This window comes from Danio rerio, chromosome 8 (genome assembly GCF_052040795.2).
Source record: "Danio rerio strain M-AB ecotype USA chromosome 8, GRCz13ab, whole genome shotgun sequence".
Classification (NCBI taxonomy): domain Eukaryota; kingdom Metazoa; phylum Chordata; class Actinopteri; order Cypriniformes; family Danionidae; genus Danio; species Danio rerio.
In genome coordinates this window covers 37,252,067-37,268,563 of record NC_141028.1, presented here as the reverse complement: position 1 = coordinate 37,268,563, position 16,497 = coordinate 37,252,067, and the positions used below count along the sequence as shown (strand labels likewise).

General features: G+C 33.8%; 2 protein-coding genes across 7 annotated transcripts in view; one reads left to right on the top strand and one right to left on the bottom strand.

The window, feature by feature from the left end:
• The window catches only part of LOC141375856 (uncharacterized), a 163,000-nt gene that overhangs the window by 76,841 nt on the left and 69,662 nt on the right, over positions 1 to 16,497 (top strand). For 3 of the 6 annotated variants that reach the window (XR_015944766.1, XR_015944763.1, XR_015498134.1), the window contains exons 1-5: positions 13,076 to 13,212; positions 13,874 to 13,901; positions 14,564 to 14,614; positions 15,271 to 15,321; positions 15,681 to 15,735. Coding sequence is in view for 1 of the 6 variants with exons in the window: in XM_088651083.1 (XP_088507209.1) it covers positions 13,117 to 13,212; positions 14,564 to 14,614; positions 15,271 to 15,321 (198 nt within the window). In the remaining 5 variants the exon portion in view is untranslated. Of the gene's footprint in view, positions 1 to 207; positions 329 to 10,269; positions 10,327 to 10,467; positions 10,520 to 12,510; positions 13,213 to 13,873; positions 13,902 to 14,563; positions 14,615 to 15,270; positions 15,322 to 15,680; positions 15,736 to 16,497 lie in introns of those variants that run through there. The other 3 variants (XM_088651083.1, XR_015944764.1, XR_015944765.1) reach the window with 3 other exon arrangements.
• Positions 1 to 16,497, bottom strand: part of LOC141375851 (E3 ubiquitin-protein ligase RBBP6-like) — a 68,267-nt gene that overhangs the window by 41,949 nt on the left and 9,821 nt on the right. The gene's annotated exons all lie outside the window — the stretch shown is intronic.

Here is a 16,497-nt window from a genome sequence, read left to right as displayed (position 1 = left end):
AATAGTGCACTACTAACTTATATTTTGTTAAATGGTTTGAAATGTGATAACTGTATTATGAAATTTGATAACTATATTACTATTTTCTGTTTTGGTCTTCTTTAGAGAATTTTACACTACGTCACATATATTAATACTGCTTTGCATATGTGGTATTGTATTGATATTATAAACTGTGAAGTTTAACCTTATATAATATTTTAACAGTGAATGAATGGTGGTAAGAGTCAAAGCAGAGGATTAAATCCTTTGAAAGATGCTGCTCATCATGTGAGGTTGGGGAAGGATAAAGACATGCTTACGTGGAGGTACATCAGTGACATCAAAGGTACCAAAGTTTTGTACATGTTTTTTCTTACTGCAGGTAGTCCCCAGTTATTGTTTCATTATAAGCATAGTGTATAAAATGTTAAGATGCAAAAAGGAGTTTAATTTAACACAAAAAAATTAAGTCATGAATGATGATTTGATGACAAGACATTATAAATGTCAACAAATAACATTTAAATAATAATAATAATAAAAAGAAATGTCCTAATTGAAAACCACACTTTAAAATGTTAATGTTTAATTTAAGAGTCTAAAAAATGCTAATATTAATGATTTCCATATTAGTGAAAAGTTAAAACTATTAAAGATTGTACACTATCCAGGGCCTGATTAACCAATGGTTAATAACACACATTGATGGAATAAGCCATTTACACAAATTTTGTCAGACAAGTGATGTCTGACCGACAGAGACAACATAACTAAATAGCGCCAGTGGTGTAGCTTGTAATGCACAGCAACATGTTTTGACGCGATTGATCATCAACTCGAGTTCTAATATACCGTCTGCTGAACTTATTCTTATTTTTTTTCTCCCCATTGGATATCAGATGGGAAATACATTTATTTTTAGGAAACATTTAAAAAAAAATTAAAATAATGCAAATGTTAAATAAAGTCACAAGTGCCTCGTGTGTTTTGATGATGTTTATCTTATTTCTCTAAATAGGTATTTTAAATATATAATAAAGTTATTTTCAAATGTTAGCAACATCTTAATAGAATTCATTTGTATTTATTTATTTGTGACGTTAGTCACTAGGGGTGTAACGGATCACTGTTGATCCGTGATCGATACGGATCACAACCCACGGTTCGGAATGCGCGTGACCCGTAGATTAATAACTTTTTTTGAACTTGTAGGTTAATCCAACATTTATAACAATCGCAGAGAGATCGCCTCCCGTGTCATTCAAATTGCATGAATGAAAGCATTTTGGCTTCCCTGTAAAATATAATGATGACGTTGTGGGACCTACATATGGAACAAAATCAATGCCTAAAGTCTTGAATTAAAAAGCTTGTTGAATATCACAAACTGAAAAAAATAATACACCGTATTAACAAGTTCTTGCATTTTAATGACTTGAATTCCAGGGTTTGTATTTTTAGGTCCTGAATTTTAACATATCTGTTTATTTAAGCTGTGAATATTTCAACGAAAAATATTTCAAACACGTTTTCATACTTAAAAATTTAATAATTCATATTCAATTTTCAGATTTCACTTAAAAAATATTCAATACCCTTTAAAAATACGATGTATAATATTCAAAAGGTCATTTTCAGTTCATTTTATTTCAGTTCTAATATTCGCTTCCATAAATTCAGTGGATCAAATTCGACTGATAAAATTCAACATTACATCCGGGAACTGCAGGAGAAGCAATAGATTGCAGATTGAAGATCGCCAGCTGCTCTAGCTTTCACCAGCAGGTGGAGATGGAATAATGTAAGATTTTTAACCCAGTAAACAGGCGAGAAAAAGGCTAATAGAGGCAAAAAAGTAGCATTTAATTTTGATATCAATGCCTTGGACATTATAAATAATAAAAAGTATGAGTAAAATGAGTAAATGAGGTTTTAGTCATCTATATTTGCCCTTATGTAACGGAAGCCAGCTGGTGATCGCGTAAAGCTCACTCCTCGGATCCAGGGACAGACGTTCTGCAATCTTATCGGAGCTTGTCTCCCATGCTGGCTCGTTACCTGCTCGGACCGGTGCGGTTACTTGCACATAAACCGTCTTTTGATGAATATGATGTTAAACATTGTCTATCTTTATTGACTCTTTCTTCCATAGACGCGAAGTATTATATTGACAGCTAAAGAATATAAACGTAAGAGAAACAGGAGAGGAAATATTATAATAATAATACAAAATAGATAAACATTGACAGGGCTAAGAACAATTACGAACAAAGATTTTCAAAACCAGAGAGATTTTATCAGGATGTCACAAAACAGTTTACTTGGAACTGTTAAACAGTGTTCAGGTATGATTTAAGGTTGGTTATGGATGGGGCGTCTAATTTAAAATAATTTAATATAATGTGCGAATGCATTAAAGGAGCGTCTTCAGTTATTCACACAGAACCGTCTAATATGGCATAACTATAAGGAGTAATGTTTGCGCTGTTTAAACGCAGCTATGTCAGGATTGGGATAGGTTATACATTTTCATCATTTAAATTATTATTATGATTGTTAATATTATTATTGTATGACATTTATTTGGGCTATTGCGCTTAAATAAGTCATCTGTAATTCTAAATTAATATTTCTATTTATCCTTTTTATCACTCTGCCTGTCTTTCTCTTCTTTTTTCTAGTTTTTGGGGTTCTGCCATGGTTAAACGTTTGCAAAATGTCTTAGTTTGTCCAGATTATTGTTTTATTGTTATGTAGCCTATAGGCGAGAAAAAGGTATTAACGCAAAAGTGGCAACGTCGCAGCCAATGATAAGTAATAAAATGAGTCGCCTATGGTTTGATAATAGGCAGTTATAACTGACTTTAATTAGTTTTTATTAAATGAGAAAACCGTTATTTATAACTTTGCAGCGACCGTTTGTATTTTATGATTAGCAAAGTTTATCTTTTTTGCAGTTATTAAACATATAAACTTATTTAAACTGGTTTAAATTTAATATAGTTGTCACTTCAGCTAGTTTCATAAGATTAATGTTTAGAATGCGTGGTTTGACATGCGTGGTTGAGGGGTTCCTGCAAAGCAGCTCAATGTTCATCCTCATGGGGTATTACTGAGCTTTAATCGCCATCCACTGTAGAGAATGTATTTGCTCATTTATTTTATTAACTCTTTTCTGCAAGTGTGTTTTATGATTTCACAAAGTCAAACCATTATGTTTTTATTTTATATTTTGAGATGATCATATTTAAATAAACAATTGCTAGGGTAGCTAATAGTTTCTTTTTTCTTAAAAAAAAATCAGTAGCTTATAAAATCATAATTTTTGCTTGACAAAGTTGTTTAGGATTCTGGATGCATTTTTGATGTGTTGGAAACTCATAATCTCACACTAATCAATTATATTATCAGAAATGACAGATATAAGAAATCCATTAATATTCATCACTCTTTTTACAATTATACAAGCAATTTCACGCAGACATCAGCTCCACTTTCGGAAATGGTAAACAGCGAGGTGTTATTCATATAAGCCCAAGCATGACATATGCCATGATAAATATAATAATCGAAACACTCTTGTAGGCTATTCTTGTGCTTGGCCAAATGTCATGACTTTCACTTTCATTTTACATTATTATGCACAAGCCCAGATATCATCTGAAACTTTGGAAGAATTCCTATCATATATTGGCAGCCATCCAGCATCTCTTAACCAGTTTGATATGCGGCGCTGGCTCTGACCGGCCACCGGAGCTCGCGGCCACTCGTTCGACTTTGTCGTGAGCAAGCCGCACCGCACATGCATAAAAACGTCAATCATTTCATTCATTCATCAATTCATTCATTTTCCTTCTGCTTTGTCTCTATTTTAGAGGAAAAGATAATCTGGACAAACTAAAGACATTTTGCAAACGTTTAACCGTGGCAGAACCCCAAAAATTCGAAAAAAAAGAAGAGAAAGACGATAGCAAAGTGATAGCTAAAAAGGATAAATAGAAATATTAATTTAGAATCACGGATGACTTATTTAAGCGCAATAGCCCAAATACATGTCATAAAATAATAATAATAACAATCATAATTTAAATAATGAAATTATAACCTATCCCAATCCTGACATAGCTGCGTTTAAATAATAACTGAAGACGCTCCTTTAATGCATTCACACATTGTATTAAATTATTTTAAATTAGACGCCCCATCCATAACCAACCTTAAATCATACCTGAACACTGTTTAACAGTTCCAAGTAAACTGTTTTGTGACATCCTGATAAAATCTCTCTGGTTTTGAAAATCTTTGTTCGTAATTGTTCTTAGCCCTGTCAATGTTTATCTATTTTGTATTATTATTATAATATTTCCTCTCCTGTTTCTCTTACGTTTATATTCTTTAGCTGTCAATATAATACTTCGCGTCTATGGAAGAAAGAGTCAATAAAGATAGACAATGTTTAACATCATATTCATCAAAAGACGGTTTATGTGCAAGTAACCGCACCGGTCCGAGCAGGTAACGAGCCAGCATGGGAGACAAGCTCCGATAAGATTGCAGAACGTCTGTCCCTGGATCCGAGGAGTGAGCTTTACGCGATCACCAGCTGGCTTCCGTTACATAAGGGCAAATATAGATGACTAAAACCTCATTTACTCATTTTACTCATACTTTTTATTATTTATAATGTCCAAGGCATTGATATTAAAATTAAATGCTACTTTTTTGCCTCTATTAGCCTTTTTCTCGCCTGTTTACTGGGTTAAAAATCTTACATTATTCCATCTCCACCTGCTGGTGAAAGCTAGAGCAGCTGGCGATCTTCAATCTGCAATCTATTGCTTCTCCTGCAGTTCCCAGATGTAAAGTTGAATTTTATCAGTCGAATTTGATCCACTGAATTTATGGAAGCGAATATTAGAACTGAAATAAAATGAACTGAAAATGACCTTTTGAATATTATACATCGTATTTTTAAAGGGTATTGAATATTTTTTAAGTGAAATCTGAAAATTGAATATGAATTATTGAATTTTTAAGTATGAAAACGTGTTTGAAATATTTTTCGTTGAAATATTCACAGCTTAAATAAACAGATATGTTAAATTTCAGGACCTAAAAATACAAACCCTGGAATTCAAGTCATTAAAATGCAAGAACTTGTTAATACGGTGTATTATTTTTTTCAGTTTGTGATATTCAACAAGCTTTTTAATTCAAGACTTTAGGCATTGATTTTGTTCCATACCTACATAAATGCTTTTGGCTATTAAGGTGTTTTTTTGTCACTGTTTGTTTAGCCTGCATTAATGCATTCATTATGGTAAGAATAAAATCACTGTTTAATGAAACAAGATGCTGGTGAAAGCAACTACATTGTGTAACCAACAGATGGCGACAAACAAACATCAAAACTATGTAATTGAATAGGTTTTCAAATATAATACACCTACAGTATAATGAAACATGAAGTTTTATGTGTGAATTGTTGAATCATTAATTGAAGATAAATATATGTTGTGCAAGATTTCTATATATTTTGCATTATCAGCAACAGTAGCAAAGATCATATTTCATATTGAATACTTTTTTTTAGCTGGTTATTTCCTGATTTTTTTTTTTTATTAAAATTACAGGTTCTATTTTCTGTTTGTTAAAAGCAATGTTTTATGCAGTAACATTTTTGTATAAATGGAAAGCAAATTGTCTCCTCCCTTTTTTGCTGATCCAAAAAGTGGTCCGATCCATAACTCAAAAAACGTAGAGTGATCCGAACTGCAGATTTTGGATCCGTTACACCACTATTAGTCGCCCTTTCCCAAACCCTGGTTAGCCTGTCGATTATCATTTGCCACAACTAGCGCTACTTCACCCATATTCTCCTACCTCATGGCTCTGTTGAAGAGCATTTAATAGGTTGCACATGTCTTAATAAAGGTTGCCTCCCTCTCTTTAAAAACATTTTTTTTAGAAACTAGGCATTTCCTCTTAGCAAATAGTCAATATCATATATTAGGGGTGTAACGATACACTCAGCTCACGATACGATGTGTATCACGATATAGTGTTCACGATTCGATATGTATCACGATATTTGGAATAAAAATTGAAAATTTAACTGAAATGCAAATTTTACCAAGTAAACTATTTTTTATGTATTTCTTTTGTTTCAACTTGTTAAACGGAACCTTCTTTTAGAAAATATATTAAACAGGCCTGTCTCTGGAAAATAAAACAATTTAAAAACTTCTTAAAAAATATTATTGAAATGACAGAGACAAAATTAAGGAACAATTTAAGTAAAGGTGCAAAAAAATAAGCTTTCTATTCAATTGAATTTAACAGTGAGAGCTTAAGGCTTTGCTTGGTCACTTGCGTTTTTTGTGTGTGCAAAAAAAAATCTACATTTTCAGGTAATCAGCAGTTCTATAAGATAATCCTGAACTTATGTGTATCTGTCTGAGAGGTTTTTATGGATGGCTGTCTTCATGTTGGGCATGAGTGACAGGGTGGCCGTCTTATCATTACACAGGACAGTCGTGACTCTTTTTAGCAGTTTAGGCAGGTTTACTATAGGCTCGTTTGAGGTGCGCCTCGCCTTGACTGCATTGTAAACGAGAGCAGGCGTGCGCAGTAAGAGGAGGGCTCAAAAATTACATCAGAAGTCGGACACCTGCCGAATCTCGCTGTTAAGCCACCTGGAAACGTCACCAGTGGCGGAGATCTCGTTCGCGTTTTTTATCGCAGACGAATGACCTCATGAAAAAATACTATGGTGATTTATAGTAAATATTATAGCATTTTTGAACATGTTTATTCAGTATTGTGTTGTGTTTATAGTTGTTGTGATACCAGAAATATAAAATTTAAATAGGCTATTTTATAACATGGTTCAAAAGCACAACAGTATACATTACTATAGTATTTTTAATATGGGAGTGGATGCAATAGAAATATCACTGTTTTTACATAAAGATGGTCAGAATTACAGAAGATGAACAGCTCATTAACTAAAAGGGTGTATTAAAAATATAATTCTGTATATTCAACAAACATTAAAAGAATAACAAAATAAACAGCTTATACAGCAAGAAAACTTTCAAGAAACCTAATTTGGCTACATTATAAATGAAGTAGCCATAGCAAGATGCTTTTGAGTGACAAGTCATGACAAATGTTTGTTTGACAAATAAATTCTTAGGGGGTTAATTATATTGACAAGCTTATTAGGTCTATATAAACTGCTTTTACTCCAGCCAGACTAAAATAAACAGCCCAAGACTTTCTCCAGAATAAAAACTATTAGACTGTAGGAAAAACTATCAAAATATTCTTGGTCTAATAAACATGACTTTTGACTTCACATACATATATATATATACATATGTGTGTGTGTGTCTTGTTTACTACACCCTTTTCACTTCTCATATGAAACCACACAAAGATAAGGCATAATGACAAAACAGTCTGATTATCTTTGTATTTCTGAATATATGTATATATTGGATTGACTTTAATGGAATAATGCTGCATAAAAATTACAATACAAAATTCACACAAACATACAAAAAGTGAAAATGACAACAAACAGGACTTAGAACTGAGAGAGAAATACACACACACATCCTAATGATTTATTAGTAACATTTAGTTATATTACATAGGTCACGTTATGTTTTACAAAGATGTGTTTTGTTTTTGTTTGTGTGTAAATCTAAATAAATAACCATATGTTATGCTCTTTATGACTTTTTTTAAAATTATCAACGAAAAAACAAAAAAAAAGTATTCAACAAATCCAGGTATAAACCTTAGTAAAACAAGATAATAAAGTGTAATGTGTCAGTCTCATCCAATCAGCATTAAGCTGTGTCGTCAGCCAGTCGTTTCCCATCATGCTTTTGGTAACGCAGTCTTTTGAGAGCAACTGCGGCCAACTGCTCTATCCGAGGTACCCGCCTCACGATCGCGAGAGTTTTTTGGCGCACGTCAGCGTGACATCAGAGCGAGGCGAAGGCAAGGCGGACACATTTCTAACCGGCATGCATCTTGCGGTGATCACCGGTGATCCATTCTGCGCAGATTTTGGCCAAGTCAAACGAGCCTTATTTCTTCGGCGTCGCTGATGTCGGCGCTATCAAGTGTATCATGTTGACGTGCATTTTTGTGTACCTCTGTACTCAAATTTAGCTTTAAAGGGTTAGCTCGTCGTAATCATAACTCTAAAATCGATATGATTGTTTAAATAATGTGTACGTTTTCGGTTTCATTTACACTGCTAAGTGCTGTTCAAACTTCCCACGCTGCTCCTGAAAGATCACTCTGTTCCACAAACTGAATGTTGTTTACTACTTTATTAGTCACAACCTGCAGGTTCTGTTCACTGAAGCAGACGCGCGCGTATGGCAAGCCGTTTTAGCATTTAAACCTTTGTTCTGACTATCCATAAATATATGTAATTCATATTTAATTAAATTCATTTAGAGATATCTCTAATTATATTTTGACTAGTCGAATTATAATTATGACTAGTCAAAATATAATTAGAGATATCTCTAAATATATTTATGGATAGTCAGATCAAAGGTTTAAATGTTAAAACGGCTTGCCATACGCACGCGTCTATCATAGTCCGCCCTTTGTAGTAACAGCTCACGGTCAGCTCATGTCATGTGTGATTTTGCGGCCGCCAATACATCATATGAAGACAGAATGATATTTTAGGGTGAATTGTACCTTATAAATACAGTATGTGACTCTTTCAACACCATTAGGAGGTATCCCTGTCGCTGTGCAAAGTATGTAAATCACTGTGAAGACTTTAAAACTTAGGATGTGTGACCCAGTATGCGTATCAAAAAGCGGACGAGTCTAAAGCAATTACTGTACAACCGAAATGTTGCCAGACGTCTGATTTTGAGAGGATGGGCCATCCTCTATTTCAACTCCACTCATCTTGGTTTGCTAACATTACTGCTGCTGCAATCTGAACTCACGTGCGACAGCAGGTGGAACGTAGCTCACGTGCAAACAGCTCAACTAATAAGAGAAAACGGACGTCATATCGTAATCATATCGTCATAACGCCACGATGCATATCGAGACATTTTTGCATCGCAATAAATCGTACAACGATAAATCGTTACACCCCTATCATATATTATTATTATCATTGTATTTAAATTGTCAGAAAATGTCACCATGTATAAAAAGCATGCAGATTTTTTCCTTTCCTTCTTTACTTTTTTTAACTAAACAGCATGCTTTAATTGGTGAAGTGCTTGTAAGTTTTGAAATAACCTGCACTGAATTGAGCGGACTGAAGTGTAGTATTTGCCGTAGATCAAAATGAGTGAACAAGTGGATTTGGCAATCACAAGAGAAAAAGAGGAGAGGGTGCATCTTTATTGAGGCATGTTTCATGTATTCACTCCTTCAAACAGACCCATGATGAGGAGAATGAGAGTATAGAAGACGTTATGGTAATGTTATGTGCAAGCTAGCATTAACCAGATGGAGGATGCTAATGGCAGTGCAGACTGGATTCATCGTGTGTCTGAGGGCGTACTCGCACTGTACAGTTGCCATGAACCAGGCTGAAGCATGCTTTTCCCCCCTTCCGTCTCCCCCTACGGCCTGCACTCACATTGCATTCGTGCCTGGGCAGTCTTATGTCAACGAACGTGCTGTTCAGTAAGCGCTCTCGCAAAGCACAGTGGAGAATAGTAATAAATACCTTTTAAAATATATATTTTAGTACTGCTTCAGTTAGCTTGAACAAGTGTACTTATACCATCAATTTTCATTTTCATAAGAAAATTTTCATTTTCTTAAAAAATAAGTTAAATCTTTGTAGACTATATATATATATATATATATATATAATTTATTTAAAAAATGTGGGCAATATATTATAGATTTGTTTTGAAAAAAATGTATTCTATTCTTATTTTTTTTAATACAGACCTCTTGAGTTCTTAATCCGGGCCTGACACTATCAAATAGTAAAGTATTAGATAATTGTTTTGGGCCAGTTTCCTGTACAGTGTACTTTTTGTGCACCATTAAACCAACATAATGAATTTTTTCAATGATTTAGTTTCTTCTGTATCAGTTTTCACTGTCCAGAAAAGTTTGTGATGCATACTCTGTGGAGTCAGTGTTCATGTGTTGACAGAACTGTTTTTATTTGGCAGAGTTACAATTTTAATCTTGTATAAAAAAAGTACCTTGTGTTTAATTTTAAAACATTGTTCTGCACGATATCACAACATACAATTGTAATTTTAGAGTGTGTCATGTGGAGGAGTTGACCTTCTCTCCTGTAACAAACATGAAAAAGCAAAGGTAGGGTATATTGGATTTTATTTTAAAAATTGGCATATTTTGAACCGTATGTAGTATTAAATATAATGTTTAATAATGTCTGTTTAGCACACACTTGAGTTGTTTTAGCTTTATTTTCTGTGTTTTGATTATGTTTTTCAGTCTCCTCATGAGCCATTATCTTTGAATTCTGAACAGAGTGAGCTTCAAAGAGGTTTGTCTATATAATTGTCTTTTAAATGTTGATCTGAAGAGATATTTTCTTATTGTTCCTGTATCTGTGCAGTTATTTTTATATAATAATACATTTAATATGGGTGTAGCGATACATTATTATATTGAGAATCGCAATATAACAATTCAAAGTTTTTTCTTTAGATTAGCCTCTATTCACACGGTGAGTATTATGTGTAACAGGGCTCGAAATTGCGACCATTTTGGTCGCATATGCGCCCGAAAATTAATCGATGCGACCTCATAATATATTTGGGCGCATTAGTGCGACCTGTTTTGATTTTTTTTTTAAAACGTGCTGAATCGCTCTTCCCTGACGCTATATTGGTTCATATTAGCTGTCAATCACTCAAGGCTATCCACTGTTAGATGACAGGGAGGGAGCTTTTATGTCCACGGGAAATGCAAACGGCTAAAGTGTGAAAACGTAAAGCACACAGGTTTGCAAAGTGCAAACCCCACCTAAAGTTGAGGCGCAGATGAGAGCGATCATGACACGTGGTGAATAATGATCCGCCAGCTGAGATCAATCGAGTACGTGCTTTTCGGAGAAGGTGGTCGAATCTCCATGCGTTGCATTCACTGCGTGTTCAGCGCAAATGTCCGCTAAAAGTCAAATCTAATACTGTATCATCGCCAAAGAAGCTCGCCTTTACTAAGTTTACACTGAAACTGCGTCTCATAACAAACAGCGGTATTGTGCCGGTGCTCAACCTGCTCATAAATTGGGTCGGCTGACTCGCCTGCTTTTCCACAAACACAGAAAAATGAAGATCAGCTCAGACTGAACATTTAAATTGACACAAACTGAAACCAAAACTTTTAAATAGTGATAGAAGTGAGACTTTATTTACTTTCTTTTGCCTATTCTTTCATGAGATGTATATATTTTTTTTATTTAGTTACTGATGACTGTTTTGCAGCTTTCAGCCTTGAATTTAATATTTTATTATAATCTTTTGTTTGTTTTGCAGCTGAAATATTATTTATTAAACTGACATGCATATATATGCTGTTTAGCAGTACAAAATAAATATTTCTTACTGCAATGCTTCATTTTTGTTTGATGCAAACTATACATTTATTTTTCAGAAAGTAACAGACTTTTTATAGCAGATAACTTGCATTCAAGCACATTCAAGGCAGCATGATAATGACAAATGTAATTCATTGTTACTATTATTGTCATTTTCATCATCATTAATATTCTAGAATTTTAATACATACACATTTTGGAATTATTGCACACAAATATCAATGTCATCTCTAAATTTTTTGTGGTGCTCCTAAATTTTTTGTGGTGCTCCTAAATTTTTGAAGTTGGGAGCACCGGTGCTACCAAGTAAAAAAGTTAATTTCGAGCCCTGTGTAAGATTAAACGTTTACACAGTTGCAGTATAAACTACTGTTGTTAAATGATGAAAATAATGCAAGTTGAAATCTGATGATGACAAATGCCTGGTTATACCAGTGAAAATGATCTATTTGCATGTGGACCATAAGAGAGTGCAAGCATACATCTAACACTCATCTTCAGAATTTTGAATTTGTATTCTGATGTCATCTCTGTCCTGTGCATTAAAGACCAATTTAAAGTTTAACATGCCAGATCTATGCAAAATTGAGCATTTTAACCATTACTAGGCCTACATATTATAATAATATTGTTTTTTACCACATTTGAGAAATAACAAATATTACTAATATTTAAAGCTTTTTTTTTATAGCTTACAATATTGAGATATCAAGAGAAACAATGTCAAGTTTGCTGACCTATCAATAGGCTATTGTTTTAATATCTGTGTGTTTGCTCATGGTTTATGAGGACCAAGTATGTCTACTGAATGTGACTTAGCAGTAGGCTATTGTTTTGTTAAATCTGTTTATTCATGGTTTATGAGGACATGGTTTGTTATGCGAGACTTAAAGCTTTTAATGTTTTCTTCATCTTTCTTTGCTTCTCTCTTTCAGCGCCTCCATGAGCCTGTGGCTTTAACCAACACAAACAGAGCTGTCTTCTACAGAGGTTTGTTAATTATTTTGTCATGCTAATTTGACACTCCTTAAAGGGATAGTTCATCCAAAAAGTGCAATTGTCTCATTATTTGATCCCCCTTTACTTGTCTCAAACCATTATTGGGATATTTCTTCTGTTAAAGACAAAAGAAGATACTTAGAAAAAATATGGAAACCTGTAACCATAGACTTCCATATTATTTGTGTTTTCTGTTGTGGAAGTCAATGATTGCAGGTTTTCTTCTTCCATCAAAATATCTTGTTTTTGTTGTTTAACAGAAGTAATAAACCCTTAAAGGTTTGGAACACTTGAGGGTAAATTAATAGTGAGTAAATATAAATTTTTGTGTGAATCATCCCTTTAAGTGCTAAAATGACAGTTTCATATTTCTACTACATTCAACGTAGCAGTCCTGTGTGTTTAGTCATGGTTTATGAGGACCAAGTATGTCTATTTTATGTGAGTTAGCAGCAAGCTATTGTTATATCAAATATGTGTGTTTACTCATAGTTTATGAGGACATGATTGGTTATGGAAGACTTGAAGCTTTCAGTAAGTGAATGTCATGTTTTCTTCATCTTTCTTTGCTTCTCTCTTTCGGTACCTCCATGAGCCCGTCGCTTGGACAAACACAAACAGAGTTGTTTTCTACAGAGGTTTGTTAATTCTTTTGTCAAGCTATTTTGACACTCCTTAAAGGCATAGTTCACCCAAAAATGAACATTTACTCACTATTAATTTACCCTCAAGTGTTTCAAACCTTTATGGGTTTCTTTTTTTCTGTTTAATAAAACAAATGAGATACTTTGAAAAAAGATGGAAACATGTATCCATTGACTTACATAATAGAAAACACAAATAATATGAAAGTCAATGGTTACAGGTTTCCATCGTTTTTCAAAGTATCTTCTTTTGTGTTTAACAGAAAAAAGAAACCCTTAAAGGTTTGGAACACTTGAGGGTAAATTAATAGTGAGTAAATGTTAATTTTTGTGTGAATCATCCCTTTAAGTGCTAAAATGACAGTTACATATTTCTGCTAAATGCAGTGTAGCAGTCCTGTGTGATTAGTCATGGTTTATGAGGACCAAGTATGTCTATTAGATGTGACTTAGCAGTAGGATATTGTTTTAATAAATCTGTGTGTTTACTCATGGTTTATGAGGACACAGTATGTGTAGGTTTACATGGTGCTAGCAGTAGACTATTATAACATGTGTTTCTTCATGGTTTATGAGGGCATTTTTTGTTATGCGAGACTTCAAACAGTTAGTAAACAAATGTTACATTTTCTTTATCTTTGTTTCTCTCTTTCAGTACCTCTATGAGCTCGTCACTTTGAGAGGTTTGTTAATTATTTTGTCAAACTATTTTGACACTTTTTAAAAGGATAGTTCTCCCAAAAAGTACAATTGTGTCATCATTTGCTCACCCTTTAATTGTCTCAAACCTTTTTGGGGTTATTTATTCTGTTAAAGACAAAAGAAAATACTTACAAATAATATGGGAGTGAATGATTACAGGTTTCCATCTTTTCTTGTTTTCTACCATGAAAGTCAATGATTGCAGATTTTCTTCCACCAAATGTCTTGTTTTTGTTTTTTATCAGAAGAAATAAACACGTAAAGGTTTGGAACCCTTGAGGGTAAATTGTTAGTGAGTAAATGTTCGTTTTTGGGTGAATCATCCCTTTAAGTGCTAAAATAACAGTTTCATATTTCTGCTAAATGCAGTGTAGCAGTCCTGTGTGTTTTGTCATGGTTTATGAGGACCAAGTATGTCTATTGGATGTGACTTAGCAGTAGGATATTGTTTTAATAAATCTGTGTGTTTACTCATGGTTTATGAGGACACTGTATGTAGAATGCAATGTTAGCAGTAGACTATTGTTTTATAACGTGTGTGTTTCTTCATGGTTTATGAGGACATGATTGGTTAAACAAGACTTAAAGCTTTCAGTAAGCGAATCTCATGTTTTCTTCATCTTTCTTTACTTTTCTTTTTCAGCACCTCCATAAGCCAGTCGCTTTGACAAACACAGAGTTGTCTTCTACAGAGGTTTGTTAATTCTTTTGTCAAGCTATTTTGATACTTCTTGAAAGGATAGTTTTACCCAAAAATGAACATTTACTCACTATTAGTTTACCCTCAAGTTTTCCAAACCTTTATGGTTTTCTTTTTTCTGTTTAACAAAACAAATAAGATACTTTGAAATAAGATAGAAACCTGTAACCATTGACTTCCATAGTAGTAAAAAACAAGTAATATAAAAGTCAATGGTTACAGGTTTCCATCGTTTTTCAAAGTATGTTTTGTTTTTAACAAAAGAAATAAACCCTTAAAGGTTTGGAACACTCGAGGGTAAATTAATAGTGAGTAAATGTTAATTTTTAGGTGAACCATCCCTTTAAGTGCTAAAATGACAGTTTCCTATTTCTGCTAAATGCAGGTTAGCAGTCCTGTGTGTTTAGTCATGGTTTATGAGGACCAAGTATGTCTATTGGATGTGACTTAGCAGTAGACTATTGTTTTATTAAATCTGTGTGTTTCTTCATGGTTCATGAGGACACAGTATGTGAAGGTTGACATAGTGCTAGCAGTAGACAATTATAACGTGTGTTTCTTCGTAATTTGTAAGGGCATGATTTGTTATGCGTGACTTAAAGTAATTTAACAATGTTAAAAAAAATCTTATCTTTGCTTCTCTTTTTCAGTACCTCCCTGAGCCCGTCACTTTGACCAACACAGAGTTGTTTTCTACAGAGGTTTGTTTATTCTTTTGTCATGTTATTTTGACACTCCTTAAAGGGATAGTTCACCCAACAGTACAATTGTGTCCTCATTTGCCTACCCTTTACTTGTTTCTTTATTTGTTCTGTTAAAGACAAAACAAAATACTTTTAAAAAGATGTAAACCTGTAATTCATAGTAAGTAAATGTTCATTTTTGGGTGAACCATCCCTTTAAGTGCTAAAATGACAGTTTCTTAATTAGACTAAATGCAGTGTAGCAATCCTGTGTGTTTAGTCATGGTTTATGAGGACATGATTGGTTTTGTGAGACTTAAAGCTTTCAGTAAGCGAATGTCATGTTTCCTTCATCTTTCTTTGCTTCTCTCTTTCAGTACCTCCATGACCCAGTCACTTTGTCAAACACAAACAAAGCTGTCTTCTACAGAGGTTAGTTAATTCTTTTGTAATGCTATTTTGACACTCCTTAAAGGGATAGTTCACCCAAACAGTACAATTGTGTCATCATTTGCTCACCCTTTACTTGTTTTAAATCTTTATGGGTTTATTTTTTCTGTTGAACACAAAAGAAGATACTTTGAAAAAAGATGGAAACTTGTAACCATTGACTTCCATATTATTTGTGTTTTCTATTATGGAAGTCATTAGCCCCTTTCACACAGTGATACCGGTAAATATCTGGAAAATTTCCGGAAAGACTTTACCGGTATATTCAAAAAAGCGCTGTTCACACAGGCGAGGACGTTACGGAAATTTTCCGGAAAAGAGCATTCACACATCCATTCCAAAATACCGGTAAATTCTGACAACATTCACCACAAATGAGCTTTAAACGGCTGCGCTTGTATTTGTAAACATTTGACTAAATTACAAACTCTGTGGATGATCAATATTGTGAACAACTTTCGCAGGATCACTTTCGCATGTCGAGATGTTCATAATATGTGCATGTGCAAAGCTTGAAGGTAAACAAACAACGGCTTATCATAAGCATCTCATCGATGATTATTTACACAGTTATCATTAAGAAGAACATATAAACGTGATCTGACTAACTTCTAGCAGCTAAATGTGTCTGGAAAAATATTCAAAGGCTTTTATCCTCACAAACCGCGCGGACGTAAATGCGTCTGACTGTTGTGATTGGCTAAAGCAGACGTCTCACGTCAGCACGTTCTAGACGTGCACGCG